General features: G+C 42.4%; 1 protein-coding gene across 16 annotated transcripts in view; it reads right to left on the bottom strand.

Annotated features, from left to right (window-relative positions):
- Positions 1 to 21,904, bottom strand: part of ZMYM2 (zinc finger MYM-type containing 2) — a 227,519-nt gene that overhangs the window by 90,550 nt on the left and 115,065 nt on the right. For all 16 annotated transcript variants that reach the window (XR_005600151.1, XM_039543409.1, XM_039543495.1 and 13 more), the window contains 2 exons: positions 17,571 to 17,687; positions 10,502 to 10,652 (listed from right to left, as the gene is read on the bottom strand). Coding sequence is in view for 15 of the 16 variants with exons in the window: in XM_039543409.1 (XP_039399343.1) it covers positions 10,502 to 10,652; positions 17,571 to 17,687 (268 nt within the window). In the remaining variant the exon portion in view is untranslated. The remainder of the gene's footprint in view (positions 1 to 10,501; positions 10,653 to 17,570; positions 17,688 to 21,904) is intronic.

The following is a 21,904-nucleotide window of genomic DNA, read 5'->3' as shown; positions in this document are numbered from 1 at the left end:
TTACTCATTTGAAACAAAGCCTTCAATCAAACTTCAGAGACTTAAACTATTTTAACCTCATCCAGCTTTCTCCTTTTAGGATAGGTCAGACATGAAGTTGCTTAAAAAGAAAATTCCCAGATAAGAATATAGCTTTCCTTCTTCTAGATTGTTAAGACATATAACAGTGTGATGTTAATAGCTGTGAGTACCATCTCCAAGAGAAAGAAAGATGAACTATATACAGATTCTGGGCTTATCTACACAGCTAGTTAACATGCAGCAAGCCAGGCCTGCCACACATTAATTGAACATATGAATCCTGTTGCCATGCGCTAGGGAACTTCTGATACACAGCAAAACGGGATCGACATGGTCAGTTAGCATCTGTCAGTCTCACACACTGAACATTCTCTGCCCAGCTTGCTGTGCACTAACTAGCTATTTAGACACAGCCTGAGAGTCCATAAGGAAAGACATTACGGAGTCACAGCTTGTAGCAATCTGTTCACGACTGGATGTGTTCTCAGGGCACTTCAGAGAAAACATGTACTGATGGCTAAGTTGCTGTTCTGCAAATTTCCTCATATTTGTTCATTTTGTCTTCGATGTTGCCACCTATCTGATTGATAGCACAGGAACATCCACAACTGGGTCTGCTCCTCTTGCTTCAGCCTTTGCAATGGCTTGTCACTGAGGTTTTTAAGGTTTTTTCCCCCTAGAATGCAAAGTGGCAACGCACTATGAGGTTACTTTAATTTCCACCAGTCATTGGTAGACAGATTTCCATAGCTCTTCTACTGGTCAATTCATGCCGTTCAACTTCCCTGGAGTGCTTCCGATTTGGATAGAAGTCTGATGACGACCTTATCCGGGTGGAAGGTTTGGGTATTCTCATTCCATGGATATTGCATATATTTCCAAATCTCTCCTAGTCGAAGTCATATTGATTAAGAAGCAAGATTTGGAAGTAAAAGTACAGAGAGACTGACCCCAGCAGCATGAATGGGTATCTCAGTGCCGTAAAAAAATAACTAAGGCTCCAAAGAATGTGAACAACAAAGACGTTGCCCTCGGGAATATGGAATCATGTCAGTGGCTAGCACAGCCAGTAAAGTTTTTGGTTTTTTTTTTTTTTGTAGCTGATTAAGTGCATAATAGACAAAGTGTGTTTCTTGACAGCATTTGCTTTGAAACCCATAGATAAGCAGCCTTGCAAAAATTCCGTGTGTTTAACTTCTGTTGACTTTGCTTAGAAGTCTTTCATAATACCAGTTTCTGAACTTTGTTCATATTTTCTTCTTTCAATGACTTTAATTTCTTCCAGGAAGCTAGGAATGTGTTAGTATCTTTGTGACTATCCAAGGGAGCACCAATTCATCCCTCACAAAGTCTCAGTTAATCATAGCATGTTAGAATTTAGTGCATGATTCCACTCCCCTCCACCCCGCATGTCAGAAGCCTTGTATTGGACCAATTACTGGAGGGTGATCTGCATTGGGATTATGTCCAAGAACCACTGCCTCCATGCCCTTTGGGGCCAATCAGCATCATTACAGCTTGTTCTACTGCAATCTTTTTATAGTCATTCCCAGGAAAGACGTACAGTTATAACAAAGGTGATGTTTGGAAGAGAAGATCTATCACTGTCACTGGATCTCTCTGCTTGTTGAGGGGAAAAAAATTGAGTCTGTTTGGAGTCTTGACTTGACCTGTTCACCCAAGTCAAAGACCTGGACAACACTACTGGCTCCCAATCCTGCCAAGACATCACCAACGAAGATAACCCTATCCTTGTGTAGTGTGGACAACTTATGTACCATCACCTCAGTGTTGTCAATTATGACTAGTGTGTGAGCACGGTACAGATATATCTAGAATTTAAGCACAAGTTGGATTGCCCCAAGTTACAACCAGTTTATGTTCCTTTTTCAACTCTCGGTCTGCCTACACTCCCTGTGTAATTTGGTAGTTCAGATTATCTCTATGGGGAGGCATGCATTCATTGTTAGCATTGCTCCAATGGTACCACGGATGCGTGCCACCTCTGTAGAAATCATCAGAACTATCAGCAACAGTCTGACACTGAGAAGTTAGGCTGATTTAAATTTTTCTGGGTGGCTCCTCCTATTTATTGTGGGCCCATTAAGGTGGCGGCCCTCCACTTTGTACTTAAGGATGGAATATGAGCGGCTCTTCACCTTTACAGCTTTCTCTTAGGGAATCATACCACCTGAAGAAATAAAAGCATGCCCTGAGCCCACCTTAGAAATCTTATTTGTACCAGTTGTGCAACTGACAGCATGTATGTCTATACTTCACATTCCTTATGGCAGCACGCTGAGTACATACGCTGCATGCCCCCCTAGCAGGGGCATAGATAACACTATAGACAGCGAAGCACTGCTTAGGCAAGTAAAGACACGTGAATCCTTTGGGTACATACCCTAGACAGCTCTCTACATGCCCAAGTAATTCCTCTCCTGTCGACACTGCCACGTTTAACAATGTAGTATCCCGCTGCCTTCCCACTGCCTGAGCCTTTCACCACCACAGGGAAAGTAGTTGGGAGTGGCTTGGATTAGTTTACGGATGCTTGTCCTGCAACTCTGAGGGATAACAATTTGTCTTTTGTGTCTTTGTGCCAATGAGTGTCCTCCCTCAAAACTCTTGATTACCCCTGTGTTTGAGTTAGCCCTCCCTCATACATAAGCAAATTTCTGACAACTCTTTCCTAAGAAATGTCTCTGAGTTTTGTTGTTTGATACAAGAGACTAGTCTGTTTTTCCCCCCCCCCCCCTTCCTCCTGTTCCAGCAGCCCCTGCTGGGAACACAGCTACACTTGCAATGGTCATAAAAGGATTGCTTCTCTGAAAAAGACTACTTAAATTCCTTCTGTGATGCCTTATGGAAGGCAGGTAGCATCTTATACATATCCATCACCTCCATTACAGCTCTGACTTCTACTTCCCTGTGCAGTTTTTTGCTTGCATATTTAGAGGCAGTTTAACTGTTATGTATATGCATTTACCTTCCACAGTCTATGCCAGCAATGTTTCCTAACCCAAAATACTGGACACCACTGATGAGAGCAAGCAGCATGAGCCCCAGAATTCATCTGCTGTAAAGGAGGCATCCAAAGATATATACAGAAGAACTAATTTTAATTTCTACTTGTTGGTTGAACAGAATCTTCCAGTTCATCAGTCAGGCCAGTTTAGCTTGAGAACAGTATGAAGTGGTAGAGGCTTGTAGTGAAGATCCTTTAGAGTCAATCATCTCTCAAGGATGGCCTCCTACCCACAATCATCCTGTTCAGGGACTCCTTGAGTAAGAATTCCCCCTCTAAGGATTCAGCTGTGTTTTGGGATATGTCTATAATGCACATTAAGCCTGGGCTCTGACTCAGGTTTGAGCCCAAGCCCTGCTTCCGTCCACATACAAATCAGTTTGACTCAGTTCCGCAAGCACTCAGGACTTGGGTCACAGGAACCTGTGAGAGGGGTGGATCAGAGCCCATGTCCCACTGTGACTTGGGTCCAAGCCCTGTCATTTTGAAACGTGGATGCAGCTCAAGCTGAAGACCCAGGTCAGAAGGTCTAAGTAGAGCAATATTAGCATGGCTGTAAACCTGGGTCCAGCAATTGTAAACCCAGGTTTAAAAAGCAGTGTGAACGCTCAAGCGTGGGCTTGGAACACTGAACCACACGCACAGGTCCCACAGAACCACATTTATAGTGCAGTGTAGACATACTCTCAATTGAACAGCAGTAGCTGCACCTAAGTTTACCAAAGTTACATTGACCTTTCTATTCTTTAGGAGAAAACAGGACTTCTGAAGTTATCTGATTGTTCTACTTGGGTATTCACACTCTATTTATAATATACATGTTGGCTGCTGGGACACTATCCAGCTACAATCTGGACTACTGAACAGCTGTGTCCCCTCAATTCTCCAATCTGGGGAACCTTTTACATTGCTTCACTGTGAGAGCAACCACCCCGGCCTGTTCACACGTAGCCTCTAGCATGTAAATTACTCCCAGCTATACTGCATGAGTGCTTAGCTAGCCACTCATGAATTACATTTCAGAGTGACACCAGCAAATCCCAATCCCAGACTTGTCCCCAGAAATAATGCATCTTGTACTGCCCAGCTCTTTCCTTCTGGAAAATACAAGCTCATAGAAAGTCCACATCACTTTCTATTAATAAAATGATGCACAAATCCTGTTACCTCAAATGAAGTTTTTCAAACATTTCAATCCAAATTCACTGGTTTAGACAAAACAATAAAACAAGTTTATTAACTACAGAAAGATAGATTTTAAATTATTACAGGTAATAAGGCATAAGAGGAGAATTGGTTACAAAGAAATAAAAGGTAAAATACAAACTAATACCTAATTTAACAAGTTAAGTGAACAAAGCAAAAGGGTCTCTCTCTCACCACATGTTCTCTTGCAGTCTTACTGGCTGGATCTTTCAGCCAGGATCCCTCCCAGTCCAATGGTGCTTCCTTTGTCTTTCGAGTGTTGTAGGTGCAATGAGTAAAGATGAAAGGAGATAATTTGTAGCTTGTGGTGGGTCTGTCATGAGTAATCACAGCTTACTGACTTTTCTGACTGATGTTATGGCATGTAGGAAGGTAACTTTAAATGAAAGATGGGACACAAAACATCAGGCTAAAGGTTTGAAGGGAGGTCTGGTGAGAGAGCAAAGAACAAAAATGAGGCCCCATTGGGATGAGAGTTTCACCAATGGTTGGAAGGATCGAAGATGCCCCTTCAAAAATCTAGTTATTGCAGGATGAGAAAAGAGAGTGTAGTGTGGCTGTCAACAGGAGAAAGAAAATTTGTTGTGACAAATTTTCATGGAGAATGAACTCTGATTGCTGCCAAATGAATCCAAAGGGAACCTAAAGAAAGACCCAAAGTTTTAAGGATAAGTAGATAAGCCAGAATATAAGGGATCCCAGTTATCATTGACCCCAACAAGAAAAACGTTTTCATTTATCTGAAAAACATCTGCTGGTAGAATCTTTCCTACTTTAATTGAAAATAGATTGCACCACTCTAGAACATGTTGCAACAGTTCCGGGTTAGGGTGCCTGAAGATGTCCTTGTGTTATGTCAGAAGGTCCAGAAATGGATGGATTCTTATGGGCCAACAATATGACAGCTTCAGTATATCTGTGAACCAGAACTGTTTCGGTAAATTGGATGAAATAAGGAAGACTCAAGCTCCGTCATGACAAATTTTCCATAGAATCTATGGTAGTCTTGGGTGTCAGTGTGAGGAAAGGGATCCCCACTCAAACTTTCTTCAGCTTTATCCACTGGACAAAAGACTCTGGAACCTTAAACAGAGCTGTCATTTTGGCATTGATGTTGCCCCACTATGGTGAGTAGGCAGACAGAAACCAGGTTTTCAGACAAAGATGCAGCCTGAGAAATGTTTCACATGTGTGCATGAGGCCACAAGGCCGAGGAGGGACAGGCACGTTCTGACTGATGTCCAGGGCCTGAAGGTGACCCAGGGAATGGAATCTCTCGATAGAAAGGCTCTTGTTGCGGTACAATCCAAGGTCATTTCTATGATGTTTGCGGACCTCGTAAGGGTCAATATGGACTTCTCATAGCTGACACAAACTTCTAGAAAAGGACATAGGCGGAACAGGAATCAGGCTGACAACTGGACTTTCTCATATGATCTGCTCATTAGGAGCCAATGGGAAGACAGTGAACTCATTCCTTCTCATCCAAGCTGCCACCACTGAAAAAAACTTTTGTAAAGACTCTGGGTGCTGTGGCTAGTACAAATGGAAGAACCCAGAATTGGTAATGGTCTTGACCAAAGAGGAACCCGAGGATCCTTCAGTGGGATGGGCAAATGTCTATGTGAAAGTATGCCAAGACAAGGCGGCATTTTATTGGACTAACTTCTATTGGTGAAAGAATAGCTTTCAAGCTACACAAAGTATGCGTCTTTCATGTCAAGAGCCACCAACCATGTGCTCTCTTTCAAGGAGTGAATTATTGATGCCAATGTGATCATGCAAAATTTTAATTTTTGGATGAATATACTTAATCAGTGCAGGCTGAGAATACGCTTGCATCTCCTATTCTTTCTGAGAACTAAGAAGTATGGGGAGTAGAATCCTTTCCCCTGATGTTGAGGTGGAACTTCTTCTATGGCTCCCCGGTAGAGAAAGGAATCCAGTTCTTGAAAGAATTTCCTCATGAGACTGGTTCCTGAAAAGGAAACAGGGCAGGGGTTTGTGGGTAGGGGTTGACAGAAACACAATCAGACAGCCACAATGAATCATTTCCAGTACCCATATGTTGGTTGTTAGGGTCCTCCACTTGCAGGCAAATTTGGTAAGGTGGCCATCAAAAAACTGAGAGGGGAGGATGATGTGGCATCAATAAAGAGATACGGTCTCAGCAGCCTCATCAAAAGAAATTCTTTGTTTGAAGGTTAGAGTGAGGTGTGGCAGTGGATGTTGCAGAACCTGTGTGTCCGGGCCTGTGCATGCTGTGTCACTTATGTGGTGATTCCTGATGGTGCTGGTAGTAAAAAGGTTGAGGGGATTGTCTCACTCTGTATCCTTGCAATGCTGTCTCATAGAGGCAAGGGTATAAATGCCCAGAGAGTGAAAAGTTGTTCTTGAGTCCCTGAGGGAGTGGAGAGGTTCATCCATCTTCTCTTGGAACAAATTAACTATATTTAAAGGCAGATCCTGAATGGTGCTTTGTACCTCCCTAGGGAAACCTGAGGATTGTAACCAGGAAGGTCATAGTCATCCCTGTGAACACAACATCTGCAGCATATACTGCCGCTTGGAGGGAAGTCTTGGCCACCAATTTGCCCTCATTAATTAAGGAGTGGAAGTGGGCTCTATCTTCCTAAAGCAGCTTGTCATTAAAATCTAAAAACTTCATATAATTGGTAAAAATCATATTTAGCTAGATGAGCCTTGAAATTCAAAATCCTGAATTGGGGAGAGATGGAGGAAAAGATCTTTCTTCCTCCAGGAGATTTAGCCATTTGGCACCCTTTTTTGAGGGAACCGTTTTTGGGCATTGCACCTTGGATCTTTCAGTGGCTGCTTGTACCAACAAGAAGTTAGACGGTGGGTATGAGAATAGGAACTCTCCCCCCTTGGATGGAACAAAGTACTGCTTCTAGGCCCTCTTTAAGGTGGGAGCACAAGATGCAGGAATGTGCCATACCATTTTTGCTCGATCCACAATGACCTCATTTATCAGGCGGGTACTCGACTGGGGCCTGAGTGCTGTAAAATGCCTCACAATCTATGCTGGAGCTCCTGAACTTCAAGTTATATCTGCAGCTTGGACGCCACCCTGTGCAGGAGGAGTTCCTGATATTGCCTGAATTCATCAACCAGAGACCGTGAAGATGGGGGTAACTGCCTCATGAGAAGATGATGAAATTGCTCCCAGAACCACTAGATCCGGATCATCTTTGTCCTCCGAACACTCCAACTGGACTCCTTGGGGTTGGCCAGTAGATGGTAATTAAAGTTCATGTGCCAATCCGGGATGCCCCAATAGTACCAGTATGAGGGATTAAATGGCACAAGGAACAGAAGGACGAAACAGCAAGATTTTTTTGGTTTGGTTTAAAGATTTTATATTAAAAGGGCTCTACTACAAACTGAAATTTGAATCCTACTGTTTGCTCTACTTGGAGAAAGAATTCTGGATGGGGTTTGCAAGTTTAGGGTTAAATCTGATCACTGCATCAAAGGATCAAAGAAACAATATGCCTCTAAATCCTAATGATCTAGTCTATGTCTCACAACCATATAGAAGTGCTGGAGCATGACTCCTGACAGACATTTAGTTTAGTGTTTATTTTGATACCCTATTGTTCCATAGGTGGTGTGACAGCATTCCAAATGGGTTATCTCATCAATTGTGGCATTCTGTGACAGCATACTCCCTAGGTAGCAAAACTTCAGACTTGAGAGGAGCATTGCTGATCTTAATTGGGTAGACATGTCCATTCCCCAGTTTTGACTGGTACTATACTTCAGTTTTCTTTAGGCTGATTGTGAAACTAAAATGATTGACTGACCAAGTGAAGTGATCAGTTATAAGCTGAACATCCTCAACAAGCAACCAGTGCACAGATGCTGGGTCATCTTCCCCAGGCAGTGCCATCCACCACTGAATGATAAAGAATACCTATCAAGACAGCAAACTATAGCTTGAAAGGGACTTTCATAATTTATTTCTGTGTAAAAATGATTTCCCGGTGACTTTTCTTTTTTCTTTGCAGGGTTGTAGTAACTATGTTGGTCCCAGGAGATATGAGAGACAGGGCCTGCTCCAGACCCCAGCACGCCAAGCGCGCGCTTGGGGTGGCATGCCGCGGGGGGAGCTCTGCCTGTCGCCGGGAGGGTGGCAGGCGGCTCCGGTGGACCTCCCGCAGGTGTGCCTGCGGAGGGTCCGCTGGTCCCGTGGCTCGGGTGGACCTCCCGCAGGCGTAGCTGTGGAGGGTCCGCTGGTCCCGCGGCTCCGGTGAACGTCCCGCAGGTGTGCCTGTGGATGCTCCACTGGAGCCGCGGGACCAGCGGACCCTCCGCAGGTACGCCTGCGGGAGGTCCACCGGAGCCGCGGGACCGGCAACCGCCAGAGCGCCCCCCGCAGCGTGCCACCGTGCTTGGGGCGGCGAAATTGCTAGAGCCGCCCCGATGAGAGATAAGGTAGGTGAGGTAATACCTTCTACTGGATCAACTTCTGTTGATGGAAGGTACAAGCTTTCGAGCTTCATAGGGAAGAAAAGGAAGAGCTCTCTGAAGTTCAACAGCTTATACCTTCTGCCAACAAAAGTTGGTCCAGTCAAAGATATTACCTCACCTACCTTCTTTCAAAAGTCTGAACAACAGGGTGGATTGATTTAAACCAAATTTAAATTACCAATTTTATTGATTTAAATCAGAAAACCTTAATATAAAGTGATTTTTCATTTGTACAACTTATTTTCCTAAAGAAAGGTTGATTTTCACTGGCTAACAACTATTAAAACATGTTGATTTGCACTAAATTTGGTGCTTCTTTTTGCTAACCAGAAGGATACACTTATATTCTATACACATTTAAACAATTACACATCTTAACTTACTTTTATTCACATTCTTAATTTTTACACATTTGTTATGTTAGATAATGGTGAATTATGCATTTAGCATTCACTAAATTATTAATTTTTTACTTATGATTTGTAAGTAAAAAATGGAAATTCAATTTCAACTAAAAATGAACAAAAACAGCATTTAATTTTTTTTAAATGATTAAATAAAACTACAATACCTTAAATGTGTTGGATACATAAGAAAAAAGGTTTCTCAAAACATGTTTTGCATTTAAAGCCAAATGATTTAAGAAAGTATTCTCTATAGCTACAGTCCCTAGCCTCTGTTCGTCAGAGGATGGAGATGGATGGCAGGAGAGAGATCATTTGATCATTGCCTGTTAGGTTCACTCCCTCAGGGGCACCTGGCATTGGCCACTGTCGTAGAGAGAGATGCTGCTAGATGGGGACCTGGTCTGACCCCGGTCTGACCTCTTATGTTCTTATAGCTAGCGAACTGAACTGACTGTTTCTGGCCACCATCTCCATCAAGATTTTATAACTAGTAGATCGCATCCTCTCATACCTATATTTTATTCAGACTGGAAGATGAAAACAAGATTTTCTGCTTTTTCAACACCCAATTGGTTTGTCAACTATGAATAAATGAGTCATCAAATTGAATTAGCTGAATAAACTGAAAGGAAGAAAATATTCTCTTTGCATCTACAGAAGAGAATACTGCTGTCAAAAGCAAGTTTAGCACTTCAACAAATTCTGGTTTCAGGTACGTAGCCAGTGACTTCCATCAGTTCAGTGGTTTCACTTCCTTTAAAATTTAACAGCAAGCATCTATTGCTTATATTGTTTTTCATACTTAATTCAAACAATGTTAATAGAATTATAATAATTTTAGGCCTTAACATAGGTTGTCAATTTTTATTTTTAAAAGATAAACTTGCATTTAATTTAAATAAAAAAGACCTATTTATTTTTAAATCATCGAATTTTATCCACCCTGCTAAATAGAAAATTTGTTCAGCCCCTGTACAGGGGCCAACCCAGGTCTCAAAAGCAACTTTTCTTGATGGAGAGGGGTGTAGGGCACTGAAGAGCTTTAAAAAAAAAAAAAAAAGAAAAGAAAAAAAAGAGTCTTGGCCCAGTCTTCTTCAACCTGAAATGAGCACTGCAGAAACTCAACAGATTGGAATGCATGGGAGTGTCTCAGGGCTTCAACCGGCCCACTCACTGGAGGAGGGGTTGGGGGAGGGGGGGCTGTTCCAGCTCAATACTGCTGAATACGGTAGTATTTTATATATATTTTAATGTGAAAACTTCCATCATCAATAAGCAAAGGTAAACAGACTACAGTAAAAATACAATAAATGAGATCAAAACCATAAAAAAAGAAAAAACATACCTTCACTACAGAATGGTCTTTTGATACCAGAGAAATTCACCATTTCGTGCAGTGTTTTCTCCTCTTGGCAGTATTCACAGTATGTAACTATGCAGTGCAGTTTCTTATAATCATCAGAACAAGTTCTGCTGCAGAACTGGTATACTTTGTTCTAAACATAAAATAAAGTATAAAAAAGGGGTTAAGTATTAAGATTGGTATAGAGCAACTTTTAAACAAGAATATCCCTTTAATACTCAAATGCTTAAAAATGTGTCATGAGCAAAGATGCAAGTATATACGAGGTAGTGTGATCTTTACCAATAGAGGTAAAAGCTTTTGATTAAACTGACACTCAATGCTACAGAAGTTATTTGTCATTAAGTATTTCACATGGAGAAAGTGACAACCAGGAAAGAATACGTATTGGTGGATCTTAAAAAACAGCACATTTCCTTTAGCTATTTTCCTCTTTTTTCAATTTACAGACAAGTTTCAAGATGGTCTAAGGTCAGCTATAATCTCTAAAGCAGAGTAGCTGAATAAGAGATGAAGATAACTGTAACCTACCTGTACTATAACTGTTGTTCTTCAAGATGTGGAAACAGACGTGAGGTCCACTCGTATGCATGCAGCAGTGCGCCGAAGCAATTTGCTTAGAAGTACCCATCGGGGCTGCACACATGGCCTCTGGCCCCTCATAGCCCACCCAGGGCTATTTAAGGTTGGCACCACTCTGACCCCACTCAGTTCCTTTGCACTGGAATCCAAGACTGGAGACTTCAGTTTAGAGAGGACAGAGGGTGGATCATGGAATACATGTCTGCACCCGTATCTCGAAGAAGAACAGTTACAGAGCAGGTAGATAACCACTTTTTCTTTGAGTAGTTGCAGACATGTATTCCACCAAGATGACTCACAAGCAGTAACGGAAGGAGATGGGGGGCTCAGAATCTTCTTAACAGCAACTAAAGAACTGCCCTTCCAAAGTTTGCATCTGATGAAGATGCAGTTTTAACAGTGTAGTGTTTGGTAAAAGGATGTATGGAAGACAAGCTTGCACCCCAGAAAATATCCAATATCAACTTACTTACTGTAACTGGAGTTTTTTTTAGATCTGTGGTCCCTATCTGTATCCCACACATTGGTACACACGTGCACCATATGCCTGAGTCCAGAAGTTTTTCCAAGCAGCGTCCGTTGACCCACACGTGCGCAGTATCTCCCCTTGTGCTCCTGACGAAGGGTATAAGGGGCAGTGCGAGTTGATGCCACTCCAGTTACTCCTCTTACTGCAATATAATCAAGTCTGAAGCAGAGGGGAAGAAGGGCAGGCAGTGGAATACAGAAAGAGGCCACACATTTCAATAAACCTTGAGTTACAGTTAAGTAACCACCTCTTCACGTGCTGGTCCCTATGGGTATTTCACACATGGGTGACTTGCAAACAGTGATCAGAGTGGAAGAGGGTGCGCAGATGCTGGTAGCAGAGCTGTTTGTAATACAGCCCTTCCTATTGCTGCATCCGCAGCTGTCACTTGAGTCAGGGCATAGGGTGCTGTAAACGTGCGGAGAGATCACCAAGTTGCAGCTTTGCAAATCTCCTGCAATGGGATCTGATAAGGATGCTGTGGAGGCTGATTGGGCTTGCATCGAGTAAGCTGTAACACCCCAAGGAGGGGAAGGATTGCTATCTTATAGCATTCTAGTATACATCCTGAAACCCACTTAGAAATTCTCTGGAAGGATACGGCTAGGCCCCTTGATCTTTCTGCTATTGCAACAACGTCTCAGGGTACGTCTTCACTACCCGCCGTATCGGCAGGTAGCAATCGATTTCTCGGGGATCGATATATCGCGTCTCATCTAGACGCGATATATCGATCCCCGGACGCGCTCATGTTGACTCCGCAACTCCACCAACGCGAACGGCGGTAGCGGAGTCGACATGGGGAGCCGCGGACGTCGATCCCGCGCCATGAGGATGGCAAGTAATTCGATATCAGATACTTCGACTTCAGCTACGTTATTCATGTAGCTGAAGTTGCGTATCTTATATCGGTTTTCCCCCATAGTGTAGACCTGCCCTCAGAGACTTTCTAATGGGCTTAGTTCTCTGGAGGTAGAACTCCAGGGCATATCTGATGTCAAGGGAGTGCAGTTTCTTGTCCCCAGGACAGGAATGAGGTTTTAGGCCTAGTCTACACTGGGGGGGGGAAACGATCAATCTAAGTTACACAACTTCAGCTACATGAATAACATAGCTGAAGTCGACATACTTAGACCTACTCACCGCAGTGTCTTCACTGCGGTGAGTCGACTGCTGCCACTCCCCCATTAACTCTGCCTGCACCTCTCGCGGTGGCAGAGTACAGGAGTCGATGGGAGAGCACTTGGGAATCTATTTATCACGTCTAGACTAGACGCGATAAATTGACCCCCACTGGACCCATCGCTGCCCGCCAATACGGCAGGTAGTGTAGAGATACCCATAGAAAACATACAAGTAAGTGAACTGATTGGTTGATATGGAATTCGGACACAATCTTGGGGAAGAATTTGGGATGTAGCCAAAGGGAGACCATCTCCTTGTGGAATACTGTGAAAGGAGGGTCTGCCATCATGGCTGATGGCTCACTGACTCTCCTAGCCAAAGTGATGGCTACTAAGAACACTACTTTCATGGTGAGTAGGCCATGGCACAGGTTTCCATAGATTTGAAGGGTTGCCCTGGGAGAATTAACAGGATGATGTTAAGGTCTCACTGAAGCCTGGACTACTTGATGGGTGGGAAGTTTCTGATTAAGCCTTTCATAAAGAGTACAGTCATCGGGTGCGTGAAGACAGAGCATCCCTACACCAGGGGAAGGAAAGTGCTAAATGTTGGTAGGTGTACACGAAGCGAGCTAAGGGATAAACCTGGTGTTTTTAGGGCAAGGAAATAATCAAGGATAACCAGAATGTCTACCGTGGTGAGGGAATGGTGGTAGCAGCACAGCCAAGAAGAAGAGGGGCATCATTTAGTTTGTAGTATGTTCTTGAAGACTCTTTCCTGCTCTAGTTAAGGACTACCTGGACCGAGGCAGATTATGAGTGTGCTGTGTCTGACACCCACCCAAACACCTAGCCCGTGAGGTGTAGTGAGCTCGGGTTGGAAAGCCTGAGCCTCCCGCAGGCTTGTGTCAGGAGAACCTGGAATAGGCCAATCCTGATGGGTTGGTGTGTGGACAGAACTGTGTTGGCCAATAGGGTGTTAGGAGAAGGATGGCAGCTTCATCTTGGCAAATCTTCCAGAGAACCTGTGGTCTGAGAGGAATGGGGGAAAGGCATATCAGAGGCTGCCCGTCCAGGGAAAAAGGAGAGCATCGCTGAGTCACTGCCTACTGCCACACTGGAGCAGTATTTGGGCAGCTTTCTGTTCATCTGGGACGCAAACAGATCCCATAAGGGGAGTACCTCACTGCGCAAAGATGTTGGTCAGACCTGTGTAGTGTATTTCCCATTCATTATCTAAGTAGAGACTTCTGCTTAGTTTGTCCGCTAGGTAGTTCTGAGCAGCTGGAAGGTATGAGACCAGTATAGTAACCCGATTCCTGACACACCAGTGGCACAGTATGACTACCTCAAAGCAGGAGGAGGACAAGATCTTGCTCCTCCCTGTTAGTTTATATATACCATCATGATGATATTGTCTAATAGGACTTGCAAGCAGAGGGAACGTATGAGGGGAAGGAAGACCTTGTAGGCTAGGTGGACTGTTCTGAGTTCCAGCAAGTTTATATGCAGCCTGGTTTCCCATGGTGTCCACATCCCCTTGGCTGCATGGCAGTCCAGGTGAGCACCCCTCCTGTAAGGGAGGCCATTGGTATGGATCCCCACCATGACCCTGGCTGGGTTGGACTACCAACCAAGAAAGGCAAGAACTTCTGAGGGAGCAGTGATTCAGGAATCCATGTGATGCCTGCTAGGTCGAGTGGACCCAGGCTTGTAGACATTGCAAATGGAGCCTGGCAAAAACTGTCATATGTGCATGAGGCCATTGTACAACTAAGATTTCTAAACTACAGGGTAACTATTTATAGCAAATATATACAGTAACTTTTCTAAAGATTAGAAGAGCAAAGAGAAACAGGGTTCTGACTCAGGCCACGTGGCGGTAAGAGGGAACTGGAGTGGTGTTGACCTGCACCACCCCTTATACTCTCCCGGGAAAGCACAAGGGGAGATACTGTACATGTGAGGGTCAATGGACATTGCTTGGAAAAACTTCCAGACTCAGGTGCATGGCACATATGTGTACCCATGTGCGGACTACATAGAGGGACTAGCACTTGAAGAAAAAACGTTATTGAGAAATGCGACCAAAGTCACTTGGGCCCTCAACAAATGAGCCACCAGTCTCCATGGAGATGTGCTCTGAGCAGCTCCATGTGCTGTCGTAATGCAGAAAGTAATCTAACTGTGTGGAAACCTTTTGACCCTTCATCTGATCTGCAGAAGAGACAAAAAGTTGAGGTGATGCCTTAAATGATCCAATACCAATGTTCATCTCATTTCCAAGGAATGAAGATGCTGCTCATTCACATCTGAGTGAGGCTTGGTGAAACTGTGACACCACTTTTGGATACAGAGGCTCTACTATTAAGGCTTGCAGTTCACTAACTCTCCTCATAGTAATTATAGCTTTTTATTTTTATCGCTGTCTTTTGGCAAAGGGAAGACACAGAGCAAGTTGCTAGTAGCTCAAAATGGAGGAGTCATGAGGGCAGCCAGTATAGTACTGAGGTCCCACAAGGGAACCATCTCTTTTACAGCTGGAAAGAGGAGGACAAGACCTTTTAGAAAAATAACTATCATGTACTTGGAAAATCCCAACTTCCCTTGCATCAGAGGATAAAGTTCTGAGCTCGAGCTAAGATAGATCTGAGGACCTAAGTTGTAACAGCTAATCCAAAACTTCTTGAATATGTGCTAGCATCAATTGAATTCCCCAAGCCAATGACCAAACTAGGTAAACCCAGTAGAAGGATTTCTCCTACAAAATAGGACTTGCTGCACTGCTTGAGAACACTGTTGTTCCTCCTCATCTAACCATGCAGTACCCACACGATTAAATGCAGACTGCTAACTAGTGCAATGAGTCTGACAGGATCCAACTTCAGTTTGAGAATAACCTGAGGGACAAGTGGGATCTGGGGGATCAGGGTTGATACCCAATTCAAATGGAAGGCATTGATTAATGAGACAGACTGAGACCCCCTTGAGTGTAAAACTGACTGCATTTCTTGGGGTCTTTCATTGCAAACAGGGCAATTGTCTGAATGCCCTATTTTTTTAAAGTGAATCTCAGCATACAGCCCTTCACAGACCATTGGTGACTTTGGGAGAAATTCCTGCAGAATGATTGACCACCCGATTCTGTGAACCTGTTAAGTGTGCAACTGTGCGAATGATGTCTTCCTTAATGCAAAAATGTCAAAACATCATGGCTTCCTAACAGAGCTGATTGGAATCAACTCCTCCCTGCCGGTTCACATAGTACATTGTAGTGGTATTGTCATTAAGTATGTGAATCGCTACACACCCTTGATCTAATCCCAAAAGGCCAGGCATGCATTGTCAATCACTCAAAGCTCCAGGACATTGATATGAAGGGAAACTTCCTATTCTGTTCATACACTCCTGTACTTTCAATGTCCCTAAAATGCACCCTCCAACCCATTGTGGAGGCATCAATAATTATAGTCCTGGTCACTGGAGGACAGGCAAAGAGAACATGGCAAGTAGGAATCCAGAAGATTGAGGGCAGCAAACGAGACATTCTCCTCTAATGTCGGGAGAACTGTAGCTAAGGTTACTATATGGAATCTCATATTTCTGATGTAGTTGTTGAGACCTCAGAGGTCCCGAATATGTCTCATCTCTCCACGGGGTTTGGGGATCAGGAAATTATCGGAGTAGAATACCTTTCCCTGATGCTGAATGGGAACTTCCTCTATGGCTCCCAAAGTGCAGAGTCTCAATTTGCTGTAGAAGCACTGACTCATGAAAGGGTTCCCTGAAAAGGAACAAAGTTGGGGTGTGTGAAGTGGGGGTGAGAGGACAGACAGGAATTGGATGGCATAACCCAATCCTACCATGCTTAGAATCCATATATCTGTGGTTATTGTTTCCTAACCACTGTAGAAAAGGGATAATCTGTCCCTAAATGGCAGGGAATTGGTATGGAAGTTGATGACTGGTATGTTGACCTCCACAGGAAAGCCAATTTGATTGCTTGCCTAAAATGGATGGAGGAATTGCAAATGGAGCACTTCTCCTTAATATGCCCCTCTCCCAGGCACAATACACACTGATAATGGGGACTGCTACTGGAGGTAACTACTTCACACGAAGGACAGTGCTGGAAACCTTGTGAAGGCATTGCACCATCCAAAAAAACAACTATTTAACTAATCTAACACTACGTGTCAACTACATATAAAAAAAAAAAGAGAAAACTCTCAGACTACAATATATGAGGTAAATACCTAATAAAATGCTTTAACTCAAGCCGTGGGTGGTGAGAGGGAACCTAGGAGGGTTAGGGCGGCACCACCTTTAAAAAGCCCTAGGAGGAGCTACAAGGGGCCAAAAGGAGCATGCACCACCCAACTGATATTACTAAACCAAGTTCTCCAGCATTGCCACGCACACATCTAGGTGGAATGCATGTCTGCAACTACTCAAAGAAGAAGCAGGCTTCAACCTCTACAGCTGAGGTGAGAAAAGAGAATTACCTTTTACTTTCAATTCTAGATCCTTTTTGCTATAGATAATATAGTATTTGAGTACATGCACATGTGCGCGCACACTCATTCTTGCAAAACCTTTTGATTCCATCAGTAAAACAGAAGTTAATTATAGGTTTAACATGATTAATACCCTTTTTTTTGCTAATTAAAACATTAAAAAGAAAAGTTATTCAAACTTTAAGGACTACCCCATTATTAAGAGGTACACATTTAAACACAATATAGGTTTAAAAACCTCTTTGGCAAGTACATGTAACCAGTCCCTACTTCTGATTCAGTATTATCAAGGAACATACCTCCCACTCCAGTACTTCTGGCTTTGAACAAAAAGAACTTTTGCAATAATTGCATTTCAGCTGAATGTCACTTGGAGACACAAACTGACCATTGGTTGAAGACTGCACACTAAGAGTCTGAAAAATATAAAAACATATACACATCACTGTAGAAAGTGTGTTCTACAAATTTACATTTTTTTAATTAAAATATGTTTCATTAAAAAGTTACACTGTTAACGACAATATGGGTTTTTATATTATTGAATTCAGAAGATTTCCTTGTAGAAGGCACAATAGATAAATCTTTCCACTTTTGACTGATTCTCCCCAACTCCCTCAATTGCTTTACAGGTCTTTTCCCTCATCTTCACAATCTACTACTCTTGCTCGTTATAATCCATTTGTTTCACCTCTGATGATCTTCAGTCTTGTTTCTCCTACATTCCCATCTACTGTACTCAATGTTAAGGACCTCTTTAGGCTGCTCCTTGTGTGCATGCATAAAGCTGAAGAGCATCCTCCCCCTATGCCACCCACCACTGATCAGTTGACACAATTAATCAGTCATGTAACTTGAAATAAACATCATTCCCATTTAGAATTATCAAGCTATCATTTATATCAGAGGTTTCATATGAAAGGAACTAGACAAAGCAATATTTATAAAGAACCCCAGCTGTGCCCCGTGTGCCCCCCTCCCAAAGAAAAAAAAAAGAAAAGAAAAAACAAGGCAGATTAACACTACCCTGCCCTCAGAAAAAAGCCTGAGAATGGAGAAGTGTCTTAAATGGTCAAACTTGGGTTCTAGCAGATCAGATGAGAAAATAAATGCCAGAGTAGAGGGCAATCTACTGAGAATACCCTGCACCCAATTCCTAGAAAAATCTGGGAATACAAGCTGTGTCCCAATGGACTCAACTGCCATGGCAAGAAGAGGCACTCGCTCAGGTAACCAGATCCCACGCCATTTAGGGCTTTTAGATTAAAGGAGACATCTTATATTGCATCTGGAGATGTATAGAAAGCCAACATCACAGCTCAAGAACAGATGTAAAATATTCCCTGCAGCAAATACCACTTAGATGAAAAACTCTATTCTATACCAGAAACTTTCCATTGGTCTTCTAGACCCATTATGGACATCAGCCTTTAACCATCACTAAATCAACCACCAACTAGATTGGCATATTCTCTGTGCTGTGGTCATGCCAGAGTCTCAATGAAAGGTGATCACAGAAATCTGAGACAACACTACCTTCCCCACACCCACCTTCTTAATAGCCTTTCCCAAAAGAGAAAGATTATAAACAGGACAACAACGTTTGCAACATTTATTTCTTTTTAAAAGTAGGGAACTAATCAAAGTTTGGGATAAGATTTAACTTCAAACAATAATGGACTCATTACCACTATTCCAGCGGATTTCAAAAGCCATGCCGGTTCACGGTTTAACTCACATTTCTCAGGACAGCTCTCTTTGAAACTTCAAGTTCATACAGATGTGCTTCACTGGCGTAAAACTGACCAACACTAGCGCATCTTAATCAAGTAACATACTGATGTACACTGGACTGCTGCAAGACCCAACTTTGCACAAGTGCAACATCAGGAGTTTGCATAAGCTTTCACTCTGGTGCACTAATGTAGATGAGGCCTCAGAGTAAAACTGGCCTAACCTCAAACAGAAAAGATTAAGTTTTGTTTCTTCAGACCACTGTGTCGTCATAACTTGAACTCTGTGCAATGTCCACAAACAGTACAAATGCTGTGCAAGCATTTCAGGGCCTCAATCTTCACACCTGTCACATTATGTCCAGCACAGATCTTTGCAGTATTATGTAATGGGTTTATTAAAACTTGATCACATTTTGGCTTGTTCTATTGCCTGCTTTAAATGGTTCTATTCAGCACTGGGAGTTGTGCAAGTGCTATGAAGAGTAGGAACTACAACTTGCTACATCCTCATACTTGCAGATGCCAGGACAAAGTCAGCAGCTCCCCCGGCAGATATTACTGGACCACAATTTATTCTGATAAGCAATCATGCCTTTGGGTGTTGGTGCTCAAGGAGTAAAATAGTATGGGGTTTTTTTAAGTTTAAGTTTTCTTGTTCTGTTGATTTTTTCCTTTGTCTTATTACTGAAAATCCTTTTTTGCATTTTTCTCTCCAGGATCCAGAGGGAGGAGTAGTCTGAGTCTAGAGAGAAGATCTCTCTCCAGGTCCTTCAACTCCCCATTCTGTTCCTCTCTATACACTATACACTCCCTCACTAAGTGTAGGGAAGGTCCTAGGGAGTTGCACTGGTTGGGAAATGAGCAGGCAGTAAAGCAACATGCAGAGGTATGTGGTTCCTTTTTATCAGAGCTTTGGATGTTGCTAAAACAGTTGACAGGCACTTGTGACAACCCGTAGGCAATAAGTAAATTAGAAATGGTGTGTGTTCTTGACTACTGACTTTTGTCATTTTTGTTTTTTCCAAAAAAAAAAAAAAAAATCACTAAAAAGGGAGGGCAAAGGAAATTTTTTTTTTAAATGTTAAAAACTGGTTATGTGGCTTTTTAGCTTCTTTTGATATATAAAAGTCCTGAAAGGATTTTATTTAATGTTCCCCTGCTCTTCTTTATATATTAGAAATTCAGGTCCTGTCTAGGCTGGAAGACAAGTGACTGGACAAATAGCAAAATAGTTACATGACAACAGTGAAAAGTTGAGAATGGAGGGGATTTTTAGTCAGACAGTTCAAAATTTGTTTTTAATTAATATTTAAAGTTTAATGACTAACATTTTAGATAATAATGGAAATGGTTGTTTACGAGATTTAATATACACACATCTTCAATTAAAACACAGCTCACAACAAGCACCACAGAGGTCTACCAGAAATTGCCAGGGAAGACCAGGATTTACATTCCTGATATTTCTAAAATAAAAAACAAGCAAAGAATTTTTTTTTAAAATATCAAAATAATCCTTCAGGCCATTTTTAATACCTCACTGAGCCCATCTATAAGACCTCTACCCCACTCACAATTAATTTCTTCTTCTTTAACTTTTGAGTGTACTTATAAGTTGCCTATTGTTGTTTTTTCCCCTAACTCTGTCTATCCTTACATTGCAAGCTGCTCAAAGAGAACATCCTTCTTGAATGTCTGGGAAGCGTCTAAAACATAGTGTGTACTACAGTTAGAATAAATAAATCAAACAGCAAAAAAAAAAAAAGGCACAACCCATTTTAAAAAATTTTCCAGACACCTTTAAGTTATTTTTTTTATTAATATTTGTATTAAAGTTGTATTGTAAATTATACATTTGTTCCCTTCTTTGTAGAGCTCTCATCTAAGCCAAGAATGGTCATGTTTCGTTGCAGCTGCTCGAGGGCTTGCCCTGAATACAGAGGACATAGGAAGTGCCAGGCACAGATGAGACCATCAGAGACCACGATCAGGCTTCCATCCAAGCAACTTAACAGGTGACAGAGCCAGTGCTCTGAGCTGTCAAACTGTCAATAAAGAGTGGAACAGGAACAGTCTGGGATTGCACTGGGAGGACTGAAGCACTAATGCAATTGCTAAACCCAGCCCTTACATTCTACACTATCACTGCAACTGGTGGAACATGATAAAGTGCTGAATAACATGAAAGTTAGGGTTGCTCTGAGCAAGGGCAGTTCAAATTGCAGTAGCAATTTTACATATGGATGCATGTGTTACAAGTCTTCTAGGAGGTCCAAACAGCAGTTAGCACACCAAGTTTTTCTGGTTTTGACAAAGATAAAATGAACCCAGAAAGAATCAAATTGCTCCAATCAGTGAAATAATGTAAAAAAGTGCATAAAATGTGTCTGTTCCTTAGAAGAGCTAATTTATCAGTCACTCATCCACCCAGGATTGTTCCATAAGCAAATCTCAACAACGTTACAGCACTGGGAAAGAAAAAAAACACACCTCTATTACAGCCTCTGTACAGGAATGTCAAATATTTTCTCTACTACTATCAGACTCATAGCATGGATTTCCACCACCAACATGCCAACCTCCCATCACATGCATTCCACAGTAGAGGACAAGAGAGAACACCATACTACCTGGCCACCAACAAAATGGGAAACAAGTTACAAGATTGCAACATCAACTTCTTGCATCCAGATCCAGACTAACACGGCTACCCCTCTGATAAGTTACAAGATGTTCTACTTAAAGAAGTCTGAAACACACTAGGCACACTCAAAAACTGGAAGACTGGAAAACAGATGTTGAGACATGATGCAAGATATGACTATTTAAGTAAGGCACTTCATGCCTATTCAGGACTGATGCTACTGGCAAGCTCATACTGCAGCATCACATCTTCA

Source organism: Mauremys reevesii, linkage group 1 (assembly GCF_016161935.1).
Source record: "Mauremys reevesii isolate NIE-2019 linkage group 1, ASM1616193v1, whole genome shotgun sequence".
NCBI lineage: Eukaryota > Metazoa > Chordata > Testudines > Geoemydidae > Mauremys > Mauremys reevesii.
Note: the sequence above shows the minus strand (reverse complement) of the source record. Positions and strands in the feature narration are given on the sequence as shown.